The sequence below is a fragment of the Heptranchias perlo genome, chromosome 14 (genome assembly GCF_035084215.1).
Source record: "Heptranchias perlo isolate sHepPer1 chromosome 14, sHepPer1.hap1, whole genome shotgun sequence".
Taxonomy (NCBI): Eukaryota; Metazoa; Chordata; class Chondrichthyes; order Hexanchiformes; family Hexanchidae; genus Heptranchias; species Heptranchias perlo.
Genome location: NC_090338.1, coordinates 72,017,193 through 72,040,183, shown reverse-complemented (window position 1 = coordinate 72,040,183; position 22,991 = coordinate 72,017,193). Strand labels below are relative to the sequence as shown.

The 22,991-nt window shown below is 45.5% G+C and overlaps 1 protein-coding gene across 4 annotated transcripts in view; it reads left to right on the top strand.

Annotated features, from left to right (window-relative positions):
* LOC137332605 (ran-binding protein 17-like) overlaps positions 1-22,991 on the top strand; it is a 686,121-nt gene that overhangs the window by 37,449 nt on the left and 625,681 nt on the right. For 3 of the 4 annotated variants that reach the window (XM_067996561.1, XM_067996562.1, XM_067996559.1), the window contains exon 3: positions 4,179-4,269. In XM_067996561.1, coding sequence (XP_067852662.1) covers positions 4,179-4,269 — 91 coding nt within the window. Of the gene's footprint in view, positions 1-4,178; positions 4,270-18,950; positions 19,021-22,991 lie in introns of those variants that run through there. The other variant, XM_067996563.1, reaches the window with a different exon arrangement.

Genomic DNA, 22,991 nt, shown 5'->3' with positions numbered 1-22,991 from the left:
ATACATTTTGGATCCCTAAAATCTAAACTTGGAATGGATACACCAGACTGCTTTCAAATTAGAGGCAGAAAAGTGCAAGCCTTACCGCAACCACAGAATCTCTCACTACAGCATGCCATAGGAGATCATAAATAGCAACAGATCTTTCAAACGCTGAATTAATCTCTTGAATAGGTTCCTTGTGATCTTCAACTGATTTACAACAAAACAAACGATGGTACTATCCTTTAAGTGGTCAAAAAATTAACAATTGCTGCTTTGACTCGCAAATGTTTAATTTCACTAAAATTAAAAGCTAATGCAGAATTTAGAAAATTCCTCAACAAAGAGCATTTATAGCGACTGTCGACTCGCGCAATCACAAAATTGAAGGCATATAGAAATAAAATGAAAAGAACTGCAGAATACTGTTAATCTGTAATTACAAACCATATAATGCTGGAAATACACAGCAACTTTGTCAGCATCTGGAAAGATGGGTTAATGTTTAGGGTAGAGACTATTCATCACAACTTAAAAAGGAAGCCAGGTGAACCCTTTACATGACAAATGCAGATGTGGAAGGGCATTCGGTCCATCTTAGTTAAACCATTCAGAATGACCCTGCAGTCCCCTCTTTGCAGCATCTGATTATTTCTTAAATAATTTCAGGGTTTTTGCCTCCACTGCTGTACTCAGAAGTCCATTCCCTGTTTTGCTTACTTGGTGTGAAGAAGAGCTTCCTGATCAGTCCTAAATTTGTCTTTTGCCTGTTTGAACCTGTGCTTCGAGACCTATTCACATGGTTTAGTTTGATGTAGTTTTCCAGATCTACCTTTTTATTACCATTTACTGCCTCCTATAACTCTATTAGGTCATCTTTCAGTCAATTCTTTTCAAGGGTGAGAAGCCCAAGTTTGTCCCCTCTTTCCTCATATCTGTGACACTGAGACTGTACAGAATACACCAAAACAAAGATGGTGGTGGGGTGGGGTGGAGAGAAGACCTTACTTTCAGTTCTGATGAAGGGTTCTACATACTCTGTTAACCCATCTCTTTTTCAGATTCTGGTGGACCTGCTATGTGTTTCCAGCATTTTATCCAAGAATTTAGATAGAAACCTTCCCTGATCTTTGGGTGCAAATACCACCCAATGTAACGCTGAGCCATTTAGACCACTTTTGATTGCAGGTCTGTACTTGTTCCAGGGTACAGATGCTATAGGAAAGACAGAGCAGGAGGTAAGAGAGGAGGGGGAGTTGCGTTCTTGATTAGGGAGAACATCACGGCAGTAGTGAGAGGGGAGATATCCGAGGGTTCGCCCACTGAGTCTATATGGGTAGAACTGAAAAATAAGAAGGGAGAGATCACTTTGATAGGATTGTACTACAGACCCCTAAATAGTCAACGGGAAATTGAGGAGCAAATATGTAAGGAGATTACAGACAGCTGCAAGAAAAATAGGGTGGTAATAGTAGGGGACTTTAACTTTCCCAACATTGACTGGGACAGCCATAGCATTAGGGGCTTGGATGGAGAGAAATTTGTTGAGTGTATTCAGGAGGAATTTCTCATTCAGTATGTGGATGGCGCGACTAGAGAGGGGGCAAAACTTGACCTCCTCTTGGGAAATAAGGAAGGGCAGGTGACAGAAGTGTTAGTGAGGGATCACTTTGGGACCAGTGATCATAATTCCATTAGTTTTAAGATAGCTATGGAGAATGATAGGTCTGGCCCAAAAGTTAAAATTCTAAATTGGGGAAAGGCCAATTTTGATGGTATTAGACAGGAACTTTCAGAAGTTGATTGGGAGAGTCTGTTGGCGGGCAAAGGGACGTCTGGTAAGTGGGAGGCTTTCAAAAGTGTGTTGACCAGGGTTCAGGGTAAGCACATTCCTTATAAAGTGAAGGGCAAGGCTGGTAGAAGTAGGGAACCTTGGATGACTCGGGAAATTGAGGCCCTAGTCAAAAAGAAGAAGGAGGCATATGACATGCATAGACAGCTGGGATCAAGTGGATCCCTTGAAGAGTATAGAGATTGCCGGAGTAGAGTTAAGAGAGAAATCAGGAGGGCAAAAAGGGGACATGAGATTGCTTTGGCAGATAAGGCAAAGGAGAATCCAAAGAGCTTCTACAAATACATAAAGGGCAAAAGAGTAACTAGGGAGAGAGTAGGGCCTCTTAAGGATCAACAAGGTCATCTATGTGCGGAACCACAAGAGATGGGTGAGATCCTGAATGAATATTTTACGGTTGAGAAAGGCATGGATGTTAGGGAACTTGGGGGAAATAAATAGTGATGTCTTGAGGAGTGTACATATTACAGAGAGGGAGGTGCTGGAAGTCTTAACGCGCATCAAGGTAGATAAATCTCCGGGACCTGATGAAATGTATCCCAGGATGTTATGGGAGGTTAGGGAGGAAATTGCGGGTCCCCTAGCAGAGATATTTGAATCATCGACAGCTACAGGTGAGGTGCCTGAAGATTGGAGGGTAGCAAATGTTGTGCCTTTGTTTAAGAAGGGCGGCAGGGAAAAGCCTGGGAACTACAGACCGGTGAGCCTGACATCTGTAGTGGGTAAGTTGTGAGAGGGTATTCTGAGAGACAGGATCTACAGGCATTTGGAGAGGCAGGGACTGATTAGGAACAGTCAGCATGGTTTTGTGAGAGGAAAATCATGTCTCACGAATTTGATTGAGTTTTTTGAAGGGGTAACCAAGAAGATAGATGAGGGCTGTGCAGTCGACGTGGTCTACATGGACTTCAGCAAAGCCTTTGACAAGGTACCGCATGGTAGGTTGTTACATAAGGTTAAATCTCATGGGATCCAAGGTGAGGTAGCCAATTGGATACAAAATTGGCTTGACGACAGAAGACAGAGGGTGGTTGTAGAGGGTTGTTTTTCAAACTGGAGGCCTGTGTCCAGCGGTGTGCCTCAGGGATCGGTGCTGGGTCCGCTGTTATTTGTTATTTATATTAATGATTTGGATGAGAATTTAGGAGGCATGGTTAGTAAGTTTGCAGATGACACCAAGATTGGTGGCATTGTGGACAGTGAAGAAGGTTATCTAGGATTGCAACGGGATCTTGATAAATTGGGCCAGTGGGCCGATGAATGGCAGATGGAGTTTAATTTAGATAAATGTGAGGTGATGCATTTTGGTCGATCGAATCGGGCCAGGACCTACTCCGTTAATGGTAGGGCGGTGGGGAGAGTTATAGAACAAAGAGATCTAGAAGTACAGGTTCATAGCTCCTTGAAAGTGGAGTCACAGGTGGATAGGGTGGTGAAGAAGGCATTCGGCATGCTTGGTTTCATTGGTCAGAACATTGAATACAGGAGTTGGGATGTCTTGTTGAAGTTGTACAAGACATTAGTAAGGCCACACTTGGAATACTGTGTACAGTTCTGGTCACCCTATTATAGAAAGGATATTATTAAACTAGAAAGAGTGCAGAAAAGATTTACCAGGATGCTACCGGGACTTGATGGTTTGACTTATAGGGAGAGGTTAGATCGACTGGGACTTTTTTCCCTGGAGAGTAGGAGGTTTAGGGGTGATCTTATAGAAGTCTATAAAATAATGAGGGGCATAGATAAGGTCGATATTCAAAATCTTTTCCCAAAGGTAGGGGAGTCTATAACGAGGGGGCATAGATTTAAGGTGAGAGGGGAGAGATACAAAAGGGTCCAGAGGGGCAATTTTTTCACTCAAAGGGTGGTGAGTGTCTGGAACGAGCTGCCAGAGGCAGTAGTAGAGGCGGGTACAATTTTGTCTTTTAAAAAGCATTTGGACAGTTACATGGGTAAGATGGGTATAGAGGGATATGGGCCAAGTGCAGGCAATTGGGACTAGCTTAGTGGTATAAACTGGGCGACATGGACATGTTGGGCCGAAGGGCCTGTTTCCATGTTGTAACTTCTAAGATTCTATGATTAGCTGAATTCAGTTGGAGCACAAGAATTGGCCCCGGCCTCTTTTAATAAGGGAGGGGTACCACCCCTGATTGCTGTCCATTAACTACGTGGGCCTGCTGTGTAATGAATGATCTTAAAGCTATAGGTCGAATGTTTGTTGTTTTGATTTATGTTCTGTGTCCTTGTTTCCCTGCCATCACTGCAATCTAATTTCTGGCAGAAAGGATCCAGCTGTTTATGTTGGTAGCTAATTTTTAAAATAATTTGTTTTTTATTGTAGACCTCATATGCTCAGCTGCTGGCAGCAACATGCCTTACGAAGCTCGTGTCTCGGGTGAATCCATTGCCACTGCAACAAAGAATTGACATCAGTGAGTAGGTTTTTCTGTTGCTGCACTTTAAATCATGTCCTGAGCCACAGATTACAGCATTACAAATCTATTGCTTCACTCTTTTCTTCGCTGGATTTCCTTTATCGAACTGCACAGACATGCAGGCTCTGACCCATAGTCAGTGTTGAATTAGCTGACATGAGCCAGCGTGGCAGTTGCATTGCCATAGTTGGCTGCAACTTGCTAAACTGGAGAGGGCGGAAATCAGCCAGGAAATGTTTAAATGTGATGACAGAAAAGAGCTTGTCTGTGATGAATTCTTTCAATGTCCTGCTGACATTGGAGCTCATATATTCGGTTATGGTGGAACAGAGGCTCATCCCTGACTATTGTCGATTTTCCAGCCTGGGAGGGGCCAGAGATTTACTGCGACAGGTCTTGGGTTGGAAGGGGGAGGAGATTTACTGAGACAGGTCTCGGTGTTGGGGGTGGGGGGTGAGATTTACTGCGACAGGTCTCGGAGTGGGGGGCGGTGAGATTTACTGCGATAGGTCTCGGAGTTAGAGGGGTGAGATTTACTGTGACAGGTCTCAGAGTGAGAGGGCGATTTCCAGCAACAGGTCTCGGAGTGTTGGGAGGGGAGATTTACTGCGACAGGTCTTGGAGTGGGGGGATGTGAGATTTACTGCAACAGGTCTCGGAGCGGGGGTGAGATTTACTGAGATAGGTCTCGGAGTTGGAGGGGAGAGATTTACCGCGACCGGTCTTGGAGTTGAGGGGTGAGATTTATTGTGGCAGGTCTTGGAGTGGAGGTGGGGGTTGAGATTTACCATGGTCGGTCGAGGAGTTGGGGGGGTGGGGGTGGGGTTTACTGCGACAGGTCTCGGAGTTGGGGGGTGGGGTGAGATTTACTGCGACAGGTCTCGAAGTGAGGGGACGATTTACTGTGACAGGTCTCGGATTGGGGGGTGGTGAGATTTACTGCGACAGGTCTCGGAGTTGGGGGGGATGAGATTTACAGTGACAGGTCTCGGGATGGGGGGGGGATATTTACTCTCACTGGTCTCGGAGTGGGGGGCGGGGCTGGATTTATTGCTTCAGGAGTGGGTGGGGGGGGGGAGTGGTTGGAGAGTTACTGCAACTGGTATCGGAGTGGGGAGGTCGGATAGATTTTTATTTTATTTGTTCATGGGATGCGAAGAAGCCTTGGCGAGTTGCTGCATCGCATCCTGTGGATGGTACACACTGCAGCCACAGTGCGCCGGTGGTGAAGGGAGTGAATGTTTAGGGTGGTGGATGGGGTGCCAGTCAAGCGGGCTGCTTTGTTCTGGATGGTGTCGAGCTTCTTGAGTGTTGTTGGAGCTGCACTCATCCAGGCAAGTGGAGAGTATTCCATCACACTCCTGACTTATGCTTTGTAGATGGTGGAAAGGCTTTGGGGAGTCAGGAGGTGAGTCACTCGCCACAGAATACCCAGCCTCTGACCTGCTCTTGTAGCCACAGTATTTATGTGGCTGGTCCAGTTAAGTTTCTGGTCAGTGGTGACCCCCAGGATGTTGATGGTGGGGGATTCGGCGATGGTAATGCCACTGAATGTCAAGGGGAGGTGGTTAGACTCTTGTTGGAGATGGTCATTGCCTGGTACTTGTCTGGCACGAATGTTAGTTGCCACTTATCAGCCCAAGCCTGGATGTTGTCCAGGTCTTGCCGCATGCGGGCTCGGACTGCTTCATTATTTGAGGGGTTGTGAATGGAACTGAACACTGTGCAATCATTTGTGAACATCCCCATTTCTGACCTTATGATGAAGGGAAGGTCATTGATGAAGCAGCTGAAGATGGTTGGGCCTAGGACACTGCCCTGAGGAACTCCTGCAGCAATGCCCTGGGGCTGAGATGCTTGGCCTCCAACAACCACTACCATCTTCCTTTGTGCTAGGTATGACTCCAGCCACTGGAGAGTTTTCCCCCTGATTCCTATTGACTTCAATTTTACTAGGGCTCCTTGGTGTGCACACTCGGTCAAATGCTGCCTCGATGTCAAGGGCAGTCACTCTCACTTCACCTCTGGAATTCAGCTCTTTTGTCCATGTTTGGACCAAGGCTGTAATGAGGTCTGGAGCCGAGTGGTCCTGGCAGAACCTAAACTGAGCATCGGTCAGCAGATTATTGGTGAGTAAGTGCCGCTTGATAGCACTGTCGACAACACCTTCCATCACTTTGCTGATGACTGAGAGTAGACTGATGGGGCGGTAATTGGCCGGATTGGATTTGTCCTGCGTTTTGTGGACAGGACATACCTGGGCAATTTTCCACATTGTTGGGTGGATGCCAGTGTTATAGCTGTACTGGAACAGCTTGGCTAGAGGCGCAGCTCGTTCTGGAGCACAAGTCTGCGACTTTACTGCGACAGGTGTCAGAGTTGGGGGGTGGGGGGGGCAAAGCGTTACTGCGACAGGTCTCGGAGTTGGGGGGGAGGTGATTTACTGCGACAGGTCTCGGAGTGGGGGGAGGGGAGATTTACTGCGACAGGTTTCGAAGTCGGGGGGAGGGTAGATTTACTGCGACAGGTCTCTGAATGAGGGGGCAGGAGAGATTGACTGCGACAGGTCTCGGAGTGGCGGTGGGGGGGAAAGAGTTACTGTGACAGGTCTTGGAGGGAGGGGGTTGGGGAGATTTACAGCGACAGGTCTCGGAGTGGGGGGAGGGGAGATTCACCGCAACTGGTCTCGGAGTGAGGCGGGTAGATTTGCTGCGACAGGTCTCTGAGTGAGGGGGTAGATTTACTGCAACAAGTCTCGGAGTCAGGCAGTTAATGGGACCTCAGATGCAGTGGTGGAGGAGCCTCAGCCTTTGCCGTTGTCCAACAGGTACAAGGTACTTGCTACCTGTTTGGATGAGAACAAAGACTGCAGGGAGGATGGGCAAATTGACCACGGTACAGGAGGCCATTCAAGTCGGGGGAGCGAAAAGGAATGTAGGTAGTGTTAGAAGTTATTATAGTCGGGGATAGATACTATTCTCTGCAGCCACGACCGGGAGTCCCGAAGGCTGTGTTGCCTGCCCGCTGCCAGGGTTGATGATAGCTCCTCGTGGCTGGAGAAGAGCTTGAAGCAGGAAGGGGAGGATCTAGTTGTCGTGGTCCATGTAGGAACCAACGACATAGGTAGAACTAGGAAAGAGATTCTGCTGAGGGAGTTTGAGGAGCTGGGGTCTAAATTAAAAAACAGAACCACTAAGGTAATAATCGCTGGATTACTACCTGAGCTACAGGCAAATTGGCATAGGGACAAACAGATTAGCTGGTTAAATGCTTGGCTGAAAGAGTGGTGTGGGAAGCAGGGGTTTCAATTCATGGGGCACTGGCACCAGTACTGGGGAAAGAGAGAGCTGTTCGTTGGGATGGGCTCCACTTAAACCGGGCTGGGACCAGTGTCCTGGCGAATCGAATAACTAGAGCGGTAGATATGGCTTTAAACTAATAAGAATGGGGGAGGGTTCAGGTAAGGGTAATTTTATAAGCCTAAAAGAGAAAAGTCAAGGCTGTAGAGCAGAGTAGCTGCTTGGGTAAAAACAAGCAGAGTGAGTCAGGAAGGGACAGAGAGTTTAACAAAGATAATAGGGCACTAGTGACTAAGATCACATCAGGGAAAATAGTAAAAAGTTAAAATTAAAGGCGCTGTATCTGAATGCATGAAGCATTCGTAACAAGATAGATTAATTAATGGCACAAATAGAGATAAATGGGTTTGATCCAGTAGCCATTACTGAGACATGGTTGCAGGGTGACCAATGTTGGGAACTAAATATTCCAGGGTACTTGACTTTTAGAAAAGATAGGCAAAATGGAAAAGGTGGGGGGGGCGGTGGTTAGCCCTGATAATAAAGGATGAGATAAAGACAGTAGTGAGAAAGGATCTTAGCTCAGTAAATCAGAATGTAGAATCAGTATGGGTGGAGCTAAGAAATAACAAGTGGCAGAAAACACTGGTGGGAGTAATTTACAGGCCCCTTAACGGTAGTTATAGTGTTGGACAAAGTATAAATCAGGAAATTAGAGGAGCATGTAACAAGGGTAATGCAATAATTATGGAGGACTTTAATCTTCTTATAGACTTCGCAAACCAAATTTGCAAAAGTAGTTTCGAGGACGAGTACATAGAATGCATTTGAGACAGTTTTCTGGAACAATATGTCGAGGAACCAACTGGGGAACAGGCTATTTTCTTTGGAGTATTGTGTAATGAGACAGGTTTAATTAGTAATCTTATAGTTAAGGATCCTTTGGTGAAGAGTGATCATAATATGGTAGAATTTCATACTGAGTTTGAGAGTGATGTAGTTAAGTCCGAAACTAGGGTCTTAAATTTAAACAAAGCCAATTACGTATGTATGAGGGGTGAGTTGGCTAAGGTAGATTGGGAAATTAGATTAAAAGATATGATGGTAGATAAGCAATGGTGAACATTTAAAGAAATAATTCATAATTCTCGACGAGTATACATTCCCTTGAAGAATGAAAACTTCACAGGAAAAGTAATCCAACAGTGGCTAACTAAGGAAGTTAAGGATAGTATTAGATTAAAAGAGGCTTACGATGTTGCCAAAAAGAATAGTAAGCCTGAGGATTGGAACGGTTTTAGAAATCAGCAAAGGAAGACCAAGAAATTGATAAAGAGGGAGACAATAGAATATGAGAGTAAACTAGCAAGAAATATAAAAACAGTTTGTAAGAGCTTCTACAAGTATGTAAAAAGAAAGAGATTAACGGAAGTATTAAGGACATAGTAACAGGGCACGTAGAAAATCATATTATGATTAGGCAGAGTCAACACGGTGTTATGAAAAGGAAATCGTGTTTGACAAATGTATTAGAATTTTTTGAGGGTTTAACTAGAAGGGTAGATAAGCGGGAACTAGTGGATAAGAACATAAGAAACAGGTGCAAGAGTAGGCCATACGGCTCCTTGAGCCTGCTCTGTCATTCAATAAGATCAAGGCTGATTTTCGACCTCAACTCCACTTTCCCGCCCGATTCCCATATCCCTTGATTCCCTTTGAGTCAAAAAATCTATCGATCTCAGTCTTGAAATGCTCAACAACTGAGCATCCCCAGCCATCTGGGGTAGAGAATTCCAAATATTCACAACCGTCTTGAGTGAAGGTATTCCTCCTCATCTCGGTCCTAAGTGTCCGACCCCTTATCCTGAGACTACGTCCCCTAGTTCTAGACTGTCCAGCCAGGGGAAGCATCCTCTCAGCATCTACCCTATCAAGCTCTCTTGGAATCTTATATATTTCGATGCGGGCACCTCTCATTCTTCTAAACTCCAAAGAGTAGAGGCCCATTGTACTCAGTCTTTTTTCACATGACAACCCCTTCATCCCAGGAATCAATCTCGTAAACCTTCGTTGCACCAACTCGAAGGCAAATATATCCTTTCTTGGGTAAGGAGACCAAAAATGCACACAGTATTCCAGGTGTGGTCTCACCAAAGCCCTGTACAATTGTAGCAAGACTTCCTTGCAATAAAGTCCAATATACCACTTGCCTTCCTAATTGCTTGCTATACCTGCATGTTAACTTTCTGTGATTTGTGTACAAGGACACGTAAATCCCTCTGCACCAACATTTAATAGTTTCTCACCATTTAAAAAAATATTCAATTTTTCTATTTTTCATTCCAAAGTGAATAACCTCACATTTCCCCACATTATACTTTATCTGCCACCTTCTTGCCCACTCACTTAACCTGTCCATATCCCTTTGCAGACACTTTGCGTCCTCCTCACAGCTTACTTTCCCACTTGCTTTGTCAGCAAACTTGGATATGTTACACTCGATCCCTTCATCTAAGTCATTAATATCATTAATATAGATTATAAATAGCTGAGGCCCAAGCACCAATCCTTGCGGCACCCCACCAATTGCAGCCTGCCAACCTGAAAATGACCCGTTTATTCCCACTCTCTGATTTCTGTCCATTAACCAATCCTCTATCCATGCTAATATATTACCCCAACCCCATGAGCCCTTATCTTGTGTAACAACCTGTCTTTTAACAGGCTGTTAAAAGAAGCAAGGGAGGAAATAGCAGAGACTCTGACCATCATTTTCCAATCCTCACTGGATACAGGTGTGGTGCCGGAGGATTGGAGGATTACTAATGTTGCACCATTGTTTAAAAAGGGAGCGAGGGATAGACCGAGTAATTACAGGCCAGTCAGTCTAACCTCATGGTGGGCAAATTATTGGAATCAATTCTGAGGGACAGGATTAACCGTCACTCAGAAAGGCACAGAGTAATCAAGAACGGTCAGCATAGATTTGTTAAGGGAAGGTCGTTTCTGGCTAACTTGATTGAATGTTTTGAGGATGTAACAAGGAGGGTCGATGAGGGTAGTGCATTTGATGTAGTGTCCATGGATTTTAGCAAGGCTTTTGACAAGGTCCCACATGGCAGACTGGTCAAAAAAGTACAAGCCCATGGGATCCAAGGGAAAGTGGCAAGTTGGATCCAAAATTGGCTCAGTAGCAGGAAGCAAAGGGTAATGGTCGACAGGGGTTCTGCAGGGCTCAGTACGAGATCCCTTGCTTTTTGTGATATAAATTAATGATTTGGACTTAAATGTAGGGGGCATGATTAAGAAGTTTGCAGATGATACAAAAATTGGCCATGTGGTTGATAGTGAGGAGGAAAGCTGTAGACTGCAGGAAGATATCAATGGACTGGTCAGGTGGGCAGAAAAGTGGCAAATGGAATTCAATCCGGAGAAAAGTGAGGTAATGCATTTGGGGAGGGGAAACAAGGCAAAGGAGTACACAATAAATGGGAAGATTGAGGAAGTGAGGGACCTTGGAGTACATGTCCACAGATCCCTGAAGGTAGCAGGACAGGTAGATAAGGTGGTTAAGAAGGCATACGAGATACTTTCCTTTATTAGCTGAGGCATAGAATTCAAGAGCAGGGAGGTTATGCTGGAACTGTATAAAACACTGGTTAGGCTACAGCTTGAGTACTGTGTATAGTTCTGGCCACCACATTACAGGAAGGATGTGATTGCATTAGAGAGGGTACAGAGGAGATTTATGAAGATGTTGCCAGAACTGGAGAATTTTAGCTGTGAGGAAAGATTAGATAGGCTGGGGTTGTTCTCTTTGGCACAGAGGAGGCTGAGGGGTGATTTAATTGAAGTATACCAAATTATGAGGGGCCTAGATAGAGTGGATAGGAAGGACCTATTTCCCTTAGCAGAGAGGTCAATAACCAGGGGGCATAGATTTTAAGTGATTGGTAGAAGAGGGGAGCTGAGGAAATTTTTTTTCACCTAGAGAGTGGTAGGGGTCTGGAACTCACTGCCTGTAGGGTGGTAGAGGCAAAAACCTTCAACTCATTTAAAAAGTACCTGGGTGTGCACCTGAAGTGCCGTAACCTACAAGGCTACGGACCAAATGCTGGAAAGTGGGATTAGGCTGGGTGGCTCATTTTCGGCCAGCATGGACACGATGGGCCAAATGGCCTCCTTCTGTGGCCGTAAATTTTCTATGATTCTATGAGCCTTTTATGTGGCACCTTACTGAATGCCTTTTGAAAATCCAAATATATTACATTCACTGGTTCCCCTTTATCTACCCTGCTAGTTACATCCTCAAAAAACTCTAATAGATTTGTCAATCACGATTTCCCTTTCATAAAACCTTGTTGACTCTGCCTAATCACGTTATGATTTTCTAAGTGCCCTGTTTCCACTTTTGTAATAATGGATTCCAGCATTTTTCCGATGACCGATGTCAGGCTAACTGGCCTGTGGTTTGCTATTTTCTCTCTCCCTCCTTTCTTGAGCAGCGGTGTTACATTTGCAATGTAAGAAATTTGGATTTTCGAAAGGCATTCGATAAGATGTTACACAAGATTGGGGGTAATATATCAGCATGGATTGAGGATTGGTTAACGGACAGAAAACTGATAGTAGGAATAAACGGGTCATTTTCGGGTTGGCAGGTTGTAACTAGTGAGGTGTCGCAAGGATCAGTGCTTGGGCCTCAGCTGTTTACAATATATATCAATGACTTAGATGAGGGGATCGAGTGTAATGTATCCAAGTTTGCTGACAATACAAAGCTAAGTGGGAAAGTAAGCTGCGAGGAGGACACAAAGAGGCGGCAAAGGGATATAGACAGGTTAAGTGAGTGGGCGAGAAGGTGGCAGATGGAGTACAATGTGGGGAAGTGTGAGGTTATTCACTTTGGTAGGAAGAATAGAAAAGCATTTTTTAAAAGGTAAGAGACTAAGAAATGTTGGTACTCAGAGGGATTTTGGGTGTCCTTGTACATGAATCACAGAAAATTAACATGCAGGTGCAGAAAGCAATTAGGAAGGCAAATGGTATGTTATCCTTCATTGCAAGGGGGTTGGAGTACAAGAGTAAGGAAGTCTTGCAATTATATAAGGCTCTGGTGAGACCACTCTGGAGTATTGTGTACAGTTTTGGTCTCCTTATCTATGGAAGGATATACTTACCTTAGAGGGGGTGCAACAAAGGTTCACTAGATTGATTTCTGAGATGAGAGGGTTATCCTATGAGGAGAGATTGAGTAGAATGGGCCTATATTCTCTGGCGTTTAGAAGAATGAGAGGTGATCCCTTTGAAACGTATAAAATTCTTAGAGGGCTTGACAGAGTAGATGCTGAGAGGCTGTTTCCCCTGGCTGGAGAGTCTAAAAGGTTCACCAGACTGATTCCTGGGTTGGCAGGACTGTCGTATGAGGAGCGATTGGGTCAACTCGGCCTGTATTCACTCGAGTTTAGAAGAATGAGAGGGGATCTCATTGAAACATATAAAGTTCTGACAGGGCTAGACATACTGGATGCAGGGGGGATGTTTCCCATGGCTGGGTGGGGGGACCAGAATGAGGGGTCACAGTCTCAGGATACGGGGTAGGACATTTAGGACTGAGATGAGGAAAATTTTCTTCACTCAGAGGGTGGTGAACCTGTGGAATTCTCTACCACAGAAGGCTGTGGAGGCCAAGTCACTGAATTTTTTTAAGAAGGAGCTAGATAGATTTCTAGACACAAAAGGCATCAAGGGGTATGGGGAGAGAGCGGGAAAATGGTATTGAGATAGAGGATCAGCCACGATCATATTGAATGACGGAGCAGGCTCGATGGGCCATATGGCCTACTCCTGCTCCTGTTTCTTATGTTCTGATGCCGGAGATGCCGTCTTTTGGATGAGTCATCAAACAAAAGCCTCATTTGCCCTCTTGGTTGGACATAGAGATTCCATGGCACTATTCGATAACGATTAGGGTAGTTTTCCCAGTGCCATGGCAAACATTTATCCCTCAAACAACCTCACTAAATAATAGATTATCTGGCTATTGATGTTTGGTCATTGGTCCGAATATCTCCTTTGTGGAACCTTGCTATGTGCAAATTGGCTGCTCCATTTCCTACATTACAACAGTGACTACACTTCAAAAATATTTCATTGCCTGTGACGTGCTTTGAAATGCCCTGAGTTTGTGAAAGGTGGTATATAAATGCAAATTCTTTCTGTCTTATGGGTGTTAATTAAGGTGACCTTGTCATTTCTGTAAACATTTTGAGTTAGGTAGAATGCTAGAAATCCAGAAATTGCTACAAATCAACACAGGTCGATCAGCATCCGAACAGGCCACATATTAGGATAAATTTTATGAGGCCCCCAACAATGGATGTGGGTCAGAAAATTGGGTGCCCGATTTTATGAGGTGCGACGTGGGCTGAAATGATGAGGCCGCACAACCAGCACGCTTAGCCTCATTTTAATATTTAAATCCCACTTTAAATGCCCCAACTTTTACAACTTTGGGTGAAGCTCCATCCACAACGTGATCCTTGCTAATAAAAACTGGGCCTACTGGAGTCCTCAGGGCCTTGCATGCTCAAATAGGTCTTTTACATGGAGAAGGAAAGTTTGCTTTCCCCCCCCACCCCATGTTTCCTTTGCTGCGTTTTGCTTCATGCATTAGTTGGTTTTGCTGCACTGGCCTCTGTTTTTGGCATTTTTGTATTTTTTTTCTCCTGCTAGTATTTTTATCATTATCCTTGGTTGCTGCTGGCTTTGACATTGCACCTTACCAAGAGGCGAGGATGGGTATCCCGTTGGGGGTTCCGAGTTCGTTGCATAATTGAGACGAGGAACAGGAGTTTGTGAGGTGCCAGCAAATACAGCTGCAAATAACCCTTGAGGCATTGTGGCCCCACCCGGCACTACCCCACAACCTGCCTTTGCCATCTCTGCTTCACAGGATGGCCTGCCACAATGTTGTCATCTGCTGCGCGATGACCTACACACTACATCTGGATCAGGGAATGCTTTTCCTGTAGAAGTATAGATGACCACAGCTTCTTGCTACAGGATCCTTCCAAGCCACCCCAGGAGACATCTGCCACATTGGGCAGTCTGCATTATAGGTGTCAGGGTTCTCTTGAGTTCAAAGAGTCGCACATGTTTCAGATGTTGGCATCAGGGCCCTTCAGATCAATTACATGGCTTTCACGAAGAGAATGGGCTCTATTTTAGCACCTGCGATCGGGTAGGTTCCTGGCGGGGGGGCTCTGAAAATCGGGGAATCCCGGGACGGGTCAGGAGCCCGGTTCCAACCCGCCCACTTCCGGGTTTCCCACAGACGCCCTTACATGCACGTGCTGCCCCCGCATGTAGGACTCCCGCCGGCAATTAAAGCCGGCGCGGTGCCACTTAAGCTATTTATTTTGGTATTTCAGGTCATTTACAGACCTGATTAACGAGATATTTTAGGAGGGTTGGGATTTTACAAACAACTGGGACTGTTTCCCGTACTGGGGAAAACACTCCCAGTTCAAATGGACGTGTTGCAGCTATCAGCCTGTGGCAGCTGCAAAGGTCCATTTGACAGGTGGTGGGGGGGGGGGGACCCTCACTCATTGCAGGAGGCCACTCTGTCACTTTGGACAAAGTTTGGCCTCCGCCACCCTCCTCCTAACAATAAAATTCACCAACTTGCACATTTATCCCGGTGTCCAGACACATGTACCTACCTTGCGGACCCCCTCAGATGTACGTCTTCCAGATGGGGGCCGCTGTAGCTGCAGTCATGACCTCCTCGGAGGGCGAACAGCATCGCCAGCCACGCCGTCCACCTCTGACATGTGGAGCTCCACAACACAGTGCTGTGACACATCCATCTGCACAGCAGGAGGGAGGGCAACCGCAGAGAGAGATGCGTTGCAGAGGGCACTACCCTCGCCACAGGGTCCACAGACCGAGGCTCAGCTTCCTGGACCTCTCTGAGCAGCAGTGCACACGGAGGCTCAGAGTCACTCGACATGTAGTCGTGGACATCTGCAGCCTCCTTCATGCCGAGCTGCTCCCGGCTGGCCCGCGCACCATCTTCTTACCTGTCACTGTCAAAATCACCACTGCTCTCAACAACTTCTCCGCATCCTTCCAGGGTGCCACCGGGGATATCGCCGACGTCTCTCAGTCGTCTGCACAAAAGAGCCCTGAAAATACACCTACACCCACTCTGCAGTGACACAATGGGTGGCAACAGGTGTGGGTCTTCATTGTGATCCTCAGGAAAGGGCATTATTGCACAAACCAGTCAAGATTCGCAAAGACGTGGCCAATATAATATGTAATGTGAGTTGATCAGAAATTAAATATAAGTAAAAACCATGACAAACCCTCAAACACCCTTGTGCATCCCCTTCATGCTCACGACACGTTTGCCTTACGCTGCCTACTGCACATATGTGATGCATGCCCTGTGGCTGCAGCACAGGTAGTGGCAGGTTGAGTGAGGCTGGCCGTGAGAGAGATGCATGAGAGGGTGAGTATGAGATAGAGCCATGAGATTGTATGAGGATTGAGTTGAGTGGTAGTGGCGGGATGAGTACTGGCGAGGTGAGTAGGTGCAGGTAAGATGAGGATGAGGTTTGAGTGGGAATGAGGGGTGATGTGACAGAGTAGTGTTGGTAGTGCAGAAGGAGATGTGGGGTGGGGGTGGTGATGTGGCAGACGGAGTGTAAGGGAATGAGTAAGTGTACTCACTTTGGCTGACCTACTGAGGTCAATGGAGCGCCTCCTGCACTGTATGCAGGTGGGCGATATGTTGATGGTGCAGGTGACCTCCTTTGCCACCTTGAGCCACACCTTCTTGGTGGCAGAGGCAGGCCGCTTCCTCCCGCCCGCCGGGGGGAGGATCTCTGTCCTCCCCCTCCTCCTCACCCCATCCAGTAAGAGCTGGAGTGAGGCATCATTAAACCTGGGAGCTGCCTTCCCCCTGGGCTGCTCCATGCTGTAATTTTTTCTGTTTCTTGCAGCATCAGTCAGTGGAGGACTGCCCCTTTAAATAGGGCTCCTCCAGCTGACAGACCTTACTGCGCATGCGCAGTCCGCCCGCCGCGCAGTTCAGCAGTGAGGAACCCGGAACAAGAGGTAAGTGGATCCAATTAGCCTGCGATTGCGTTCGGGGCAGACTGATTTCACCGGGCGTGTTACCCATGCGCCCAATCACCCCCCTGCCGCGAACCCGCCGCCCTGGTAATATCGGGCCCAATGGGTTTGCACTGAATTAATATTGGGATGGTATGTGATCACAGAAATCTCGTTATGTACGTTAGTGGCCGTTATCCAGGAAGAAGCCAATATGCCTTCATTGTACGGCATTTCACAGTTTGAGCATTATCTGAAGGAGAAGATACACAGTAGATAGCCCTTAGGAGAACAGGGCTGTCTTCTATCCATAGCTGCTGACCCCTTTGAAAGAGCTACTAACAGTAAAAGAGCTCCTCATCTTGGATACTTAAGCACCTGTTTGCTGTTCCTTGGCTGCCACTTCCACATTTAAAAAAAGTGTGTTTGCTGGGTAGGCACAATGACCGTGTTTGTACAAAAAGAACAATGACTGTTCACAATGTTTGAAATGGGATCAGGAGGGTGAGGCAGTTCCGATCTTAGGTTTGTGCTGTGTTGGAAGAGTCCCACAGTAATGTGTGGGACTCTTCCAACATTAACCTTCGTCTTGTTCTGATACCAGAATACTTCTTCCTCATTTGCAGCCAGCTATGTGAGAGCTGGGTTGCTGCATTAACCTCGTTGGTGACCTCCCTTCATGCAACTAGCACCTATGCATTTACTGGATGGTAGCCGTCAACCCCAAATAAGACCACCCCTGTTTGGTGCACCTCCCGCTGTACAAAGCCAGCATTTTCTATTTTTAAGCAAGTAAACCTGTAGCTTTACAAGGGTTACAGCTTTGAATTTGTGCTGGGACTATTTGGGCTTTTAACATGACCCAGAAAAACAAATGTCATGATAGACTTCATTTGTTGTGCGAGTATATCTGTGCATGCATGGCTGTTTAAACGGGTTACACTCATACCCAGTCATATACATGGAACCAGGTACCAAATTACAGGGTGTAAGTGTGCTTGAGAATGTTGGTCTCTTGCATTTTTGGTTAGGTTTGTATATGTTCCGATTAGGTGACAGAGAGATTAAGATGGTTCTGCATACTGCTGTTAATCCTTAGTGGGTAAACTTATTGATAGTTTGCTTGCCCTTCAGTAGCTTGTTTCTGTTTGACATGGAAAACTCATAATTTATTGACAGAGTTATTTCTAAGATGTGACAATGTCAGTCTTCACATCCTTGTCATGTGATTGGCTTAAAAAATTGCCTCTACAGTTGTTTGTTTTTAGGCAATCAAGTGGCAATTGTTTTCTAAGTTGTCATTCCCAAAATGAGCAGAAGAAGAAAGAAAATAAGTAAAAGTTAAAAGATATAGAGCGGGAAATAGACTAGATTAATTAGAAAACAAGTATTTTTTTGAAAAGCCGATAATGGGCGTGATGAGTGAATAGCAGGAAAGGCAAGGAGAAGAATGGGCAGGTAAAGCGTTCAAGTGTTTTTATTTGAAATTGTGTTTTAGTTTTTTGAGTAATATTATACAGTAATAAATCTGCTCCTGAGGTCTGAGTTGCTTTATTACTGTTTCTATGTGGGTGAGTGAGCTGAAAATTTACAAATCCAGTCAGCCCAGGAGGACCTGGCAGTCGTCTAGAGGGTGAAGGGATACTCCACAATAAAGCTCTAATAATGACCTTCCCTTGAAGTTTCCATGTGAAAGTGTTTTTTTTCCCAAAAGGAATAGTCTCAATCTTTTAAAATTAATGATACTTGTTTTTAAGTAGGTTCTATGAATTTCAGAAGGAATTAATATTTAATACCCAGTCACTGAATCATTTAAAGAAAAATTAATATCAGGAGCGGATTTTTTCTTTAATGATTCAGTGACAGGTATTAAAAATTAATTTTCTCTAGTGATATGTGTTTGTATTCAGATCTAAGTGCATGGTGCTACAAAAAATTTATATTAATACACAGTCACTGAATCATTTTTAAAAAATTGATTTAACTAGCAAAAATTCTCTTCCTGGGGATTCTTTAAAAATGATTAATCTGACTTTATTTTATCTAATATAAATACAACATTGTAAGTTGCCCTGGTTGGATTGTTAGCTTAATTACAGGTACTCAAAAAAAGCATTCAGTATATAAATATTCCAGAAGTCACCTTTCTATTTTAGCTACTTTTCCATGCGCGGTATTATTTAGGAATGGATCTGTTTGTAACAGGAAACTTATGCGGTTTTGCTCAAGGGGCAACGGTCACAGACCTTGGACTCTGGGTGGCCTGTCTGGTGAATGCAGGTCCTTTTACAACATTTGCTTCCTTTTTTCTCGTTTCAAAAAGGTAATGGCGGAGAGAGCATGGTTCTCTCACATCCTGTGGCTGGAACACACCAGCCCAAATTGATAACCCATGTGATGGACTTATTATAATTTGAGGAAGGCCAGATTTGGCATTCTTCTCCATCGTGGTTTCCCTTAATGCATTGGTAACTGAATGATAGAGGTTTCCAATTAGAAGACTTCCAGCTTCAGACATTGAGACTTTGAAATCTAGAAAACTACATAAATGTAACTCAATGTGGGAACAATGGGCATAATTTTAGCTCGGAGCTGGCAAAGGGGTGGGGGGGATCGAATTGCGGACGGGGAACCCGGCAGTACAGGTTTCCCGGAAGTCCTTATGATTTTGACGTAAGGACGTTTTTTTTGACTGTTTCCTGCTCGGCAGGCCGGCCTGATTGACGGGCTGGTCTCAGTTGGACGGGAGAAGAGCAAGGAAGAGGTAAGTGTTCAGGTAAGTCTTAGATTGGATGGATGTAAGTGGGGGGTGGTTCGGGGAGGGGAATCGGGGGACATGGGGGTATCGGCGAGCATGGGGGTCACCGGAGTGGGGGAGGGGAGGGGGGGTCAGTCATCGGGAGACGGATCGGTGGGGGAATCAGGGGTCAGTCAATGAGGGAGCGGGATCAGGATGGGGGGGGGGGGCGGCGGGGCGGGGTCGCTGCAGGTGGGCTTATTGGGCCTGAGGGAAACACTCTTGCTCATCCGGGCCCACAAGCAGTGCTATAAAGGCACTTACCTGCAGTTACGGGCCTTCTCGCCTCGGCATGAAGGAGAAGGCCTGGGATTCCTGGCCCCCAGAGGCTAAAATCACAAAACCTGAAAAACTGGAGGCCCACAGCCTCCTTGAACAGTTTTAGTGACCAACCCGCCGCCTCAGAACAGGTTGGTTGCCCCCATGAAAACCGGAAATAAAAACATAGAAAATAGGAGCAGGAGTAGGCCATTCGACTCTTCGAGCCTGCTCCGCCATTCAATATGATCACGGCCGATCCTCTATCTCAATGCCATGTTCCCGCTCTCTCCCCATACCCCTTGATGCCTTTTGTGTCTAGAAATCTGTCTAGCTCCTTCTTAAATATATTCAGTGATTTGGCCTCCACAGCCTTCTGTGGTAGAAAATTCCACAGGTTCACCACCCTCTGAGTGAAGAAATTTCTCCTCATCTCAGTCCTAAATGTCCTGCCCCGTTTCCTGAGACTGTGACCCCTCGTTCTGCACCCCCCAGCTATGGGAAACATCCTCCCTGCATCCAGTCTGTCCAGCCCTGTCAGAATTTTATATGTTTCAATGAGATTCCCCCCTCATTCTTCTAAACTCTAGTGAATACAGGCCGAGTCGACCCAATCTCTCCTCATACGACAGTCCTGCCATCCCAGGAATCAGTCTGGTGAACCTTCACTGCACTCCCTCTATGGCAAGTATATCCTTTCTTAGGTAAGGAGACCAAAACTGCACACAATACTCCAGTCCTGTATAACTGCAGTAAGACATCCTTGCTCCTGTACTCAAATCCTCTTGCAATGAAGGCCAACATACCATTTGCCTTCTTAACTGCTTGCTGTACCTGCATGTTTGCTTTCAGTGACTGGTGTACAAGGACACCCAGGTCCCTTTGTACATCAACATTTCCCAATCTATCACTATTTAAATAATACTCTGCCTTTCTGTTTTTCCTTCTGAAGTGGATAACTTCACATTTATCCACATCATACTGCATCTGCCATGTATTTGCCCACTCACTCAACTTGTCTAAATCGCCTTGAAGCCTCTTTGCATCCTCCTCACAACTCACGATCCCATCTAGTTTTGTGTCATCAGCAAACTTGGAAATATTACATTTGGTTCCCTCATCCACATCATTGATATATATTGTGATTAGTTGGGGCCCAAGCACTGATCCCTGCGGTACCCCACTAGTCACTGCCTGTCTCCCTGAAAAAGACCCATTTATTCCTACTCTCTGTACTCTGTTAACCAATTTTCAATCCATGTCAGTATAATACCCCCAATCCCATGTGCTTTAATTGTGCACACTAGCCTCGTACAATGCCTTCATGTTTTGTGAAGTATTTCCAACACAACTTAATTCTGCCTGGAAACCAAGCGCTGTGAAAGTGCATATTACAGCAACACCCAGAGGACTCGATGGGGAGCATCTAATTACCTCTTGAAAAGCAACCTAAGTGGGACGTTTTCCTTCAAGGGTCCTGACCGTTTCTGATCCAGATTGAAGTAGGGTGGTGCCACGTGCCGTGGGCTTTTGATCTAAAATTATCAATAATTTATCAAAAATAATTTTAAAACCTCTTTCTTTGGAACACCTGCACTAATGCAACTCAAAATTCTTGACTAGCTTAATAAATTTTGGTTCAGCTAGGAGAGTTTGCATAGATGATCAATTATATCTCATCTACGATGAGGTTAGGCACATCAATAAACCTGGCCAAAAATTCCTTCTTATAGAATCATAGAATCATACAGCACAGATGGAGGCCCATCGTGCCTGTGCCGGCTCTTTGAAAGAGCTATTCAATTAATCCCACTCCCCCACTCTTTCCCCATAACCCTGCAAATTTTTCCTTTTCAAATATAGATTAATTCCCTTTTGAAAGTTACTATTGAATCTGCTTCCACCACCCTTTCAGGCAATGTATTCCAGATCATTACAATTCGCAGCATAAAAAAATTTCTCCTCATCTCCCCTCTGGTCTTTTGCCAATTACCTTAAATTTGTGTCCTCAGGCTACTGACCCTCCTGCCAGTGGAAATGTTTTTTTCCTATCTACTCTATCAAAACCTTCATAATTTTGAACACCTTTATTAAATCTCCCCTTAACCTTCTCTACTCGAAGGAAAACAATCCCGGCTTAGAACCACAGAACCATAGAAAAGATACAGCACAGAAGGGGGCCATTCGGCCCATCGTGTCCGTTTTAATCCCACCTTCCAGCACCCGGTCCGTAGCCCTGCAGCTTACAGCATTTTAGGTGCAGGTCCAGGTACTTTTTAAAAGAGTTGAGGGTCCCTGCCTCTACCACCAATTCGGGCAGCGAATTCCATACACCCACCACCCTCTGGGTAAAAAAAAGTGTTTCCTCATGTCCCCTCTCGTCCTTCCGCCAATCAGTTTAAATCTATGTCCTCTAGTTCTTGAACCCTCTGCTAGGGGAAACAGTAACTTCCTGTCTACTCTATCTAGGCCCCTCACAATTTTGTACACCTCAATCAACTCTCCCCTCAGCCTCCTCTGCTCCAAGGAAAACAACCCCAGCCTATCCAATCTCTCCTCGTAGCTGCAATTTTCAAGCCCTGGCAACATTCTTGTAAATCTTCTCTGCACTCTCTCCAGAGCAATTACGTCCTTCCTGTAACGTGGTGACAAGAACTGCGCACAATACTCCAGCTGTGGCCTCACCAGCGTTTTATACTGTTCCATCGTTATATCCCTGCTTTTGTATTCTATACCTCGGCTAATAACGGAGAGCATTCCGTATGCTTTCTTGACAACCTTATCTACCTGTACTGCCACCTTCAGGGACCTGTGCACGTGCACTCCAAGTTCTCTCACTTCATCTACCCCTCTCAATATATTCCCGTTTACTGCATATTCCCTTTTACTGTTTGCCCTCCCTAAGTGCATTACGTCACACTTCTCCGGGTTGAACTCCATTTGCCACTTTTCCGCCCACTCCACCAACCCATTGATATCGTCTTGGAGTCTACAGCTATCCTCTTCACTGTCAACTACACGGCCAATTTTTGTGTCGTCTGCACATTTGCAAATCATGCCCCCTACATTCAAGTCCAAATCATTAATATATACCACAAACAGCAAGGGACCCAACACTGAGCCCTGTGGCACACCATTGGAAACGGATTTCCATTCGCAAAGTCCAGTCTATCCACATAACTGAAGTCCCTCATCCCTGGTATCATTCTAGTAAATCTCTTCTGCACCCTCTCCAAGGC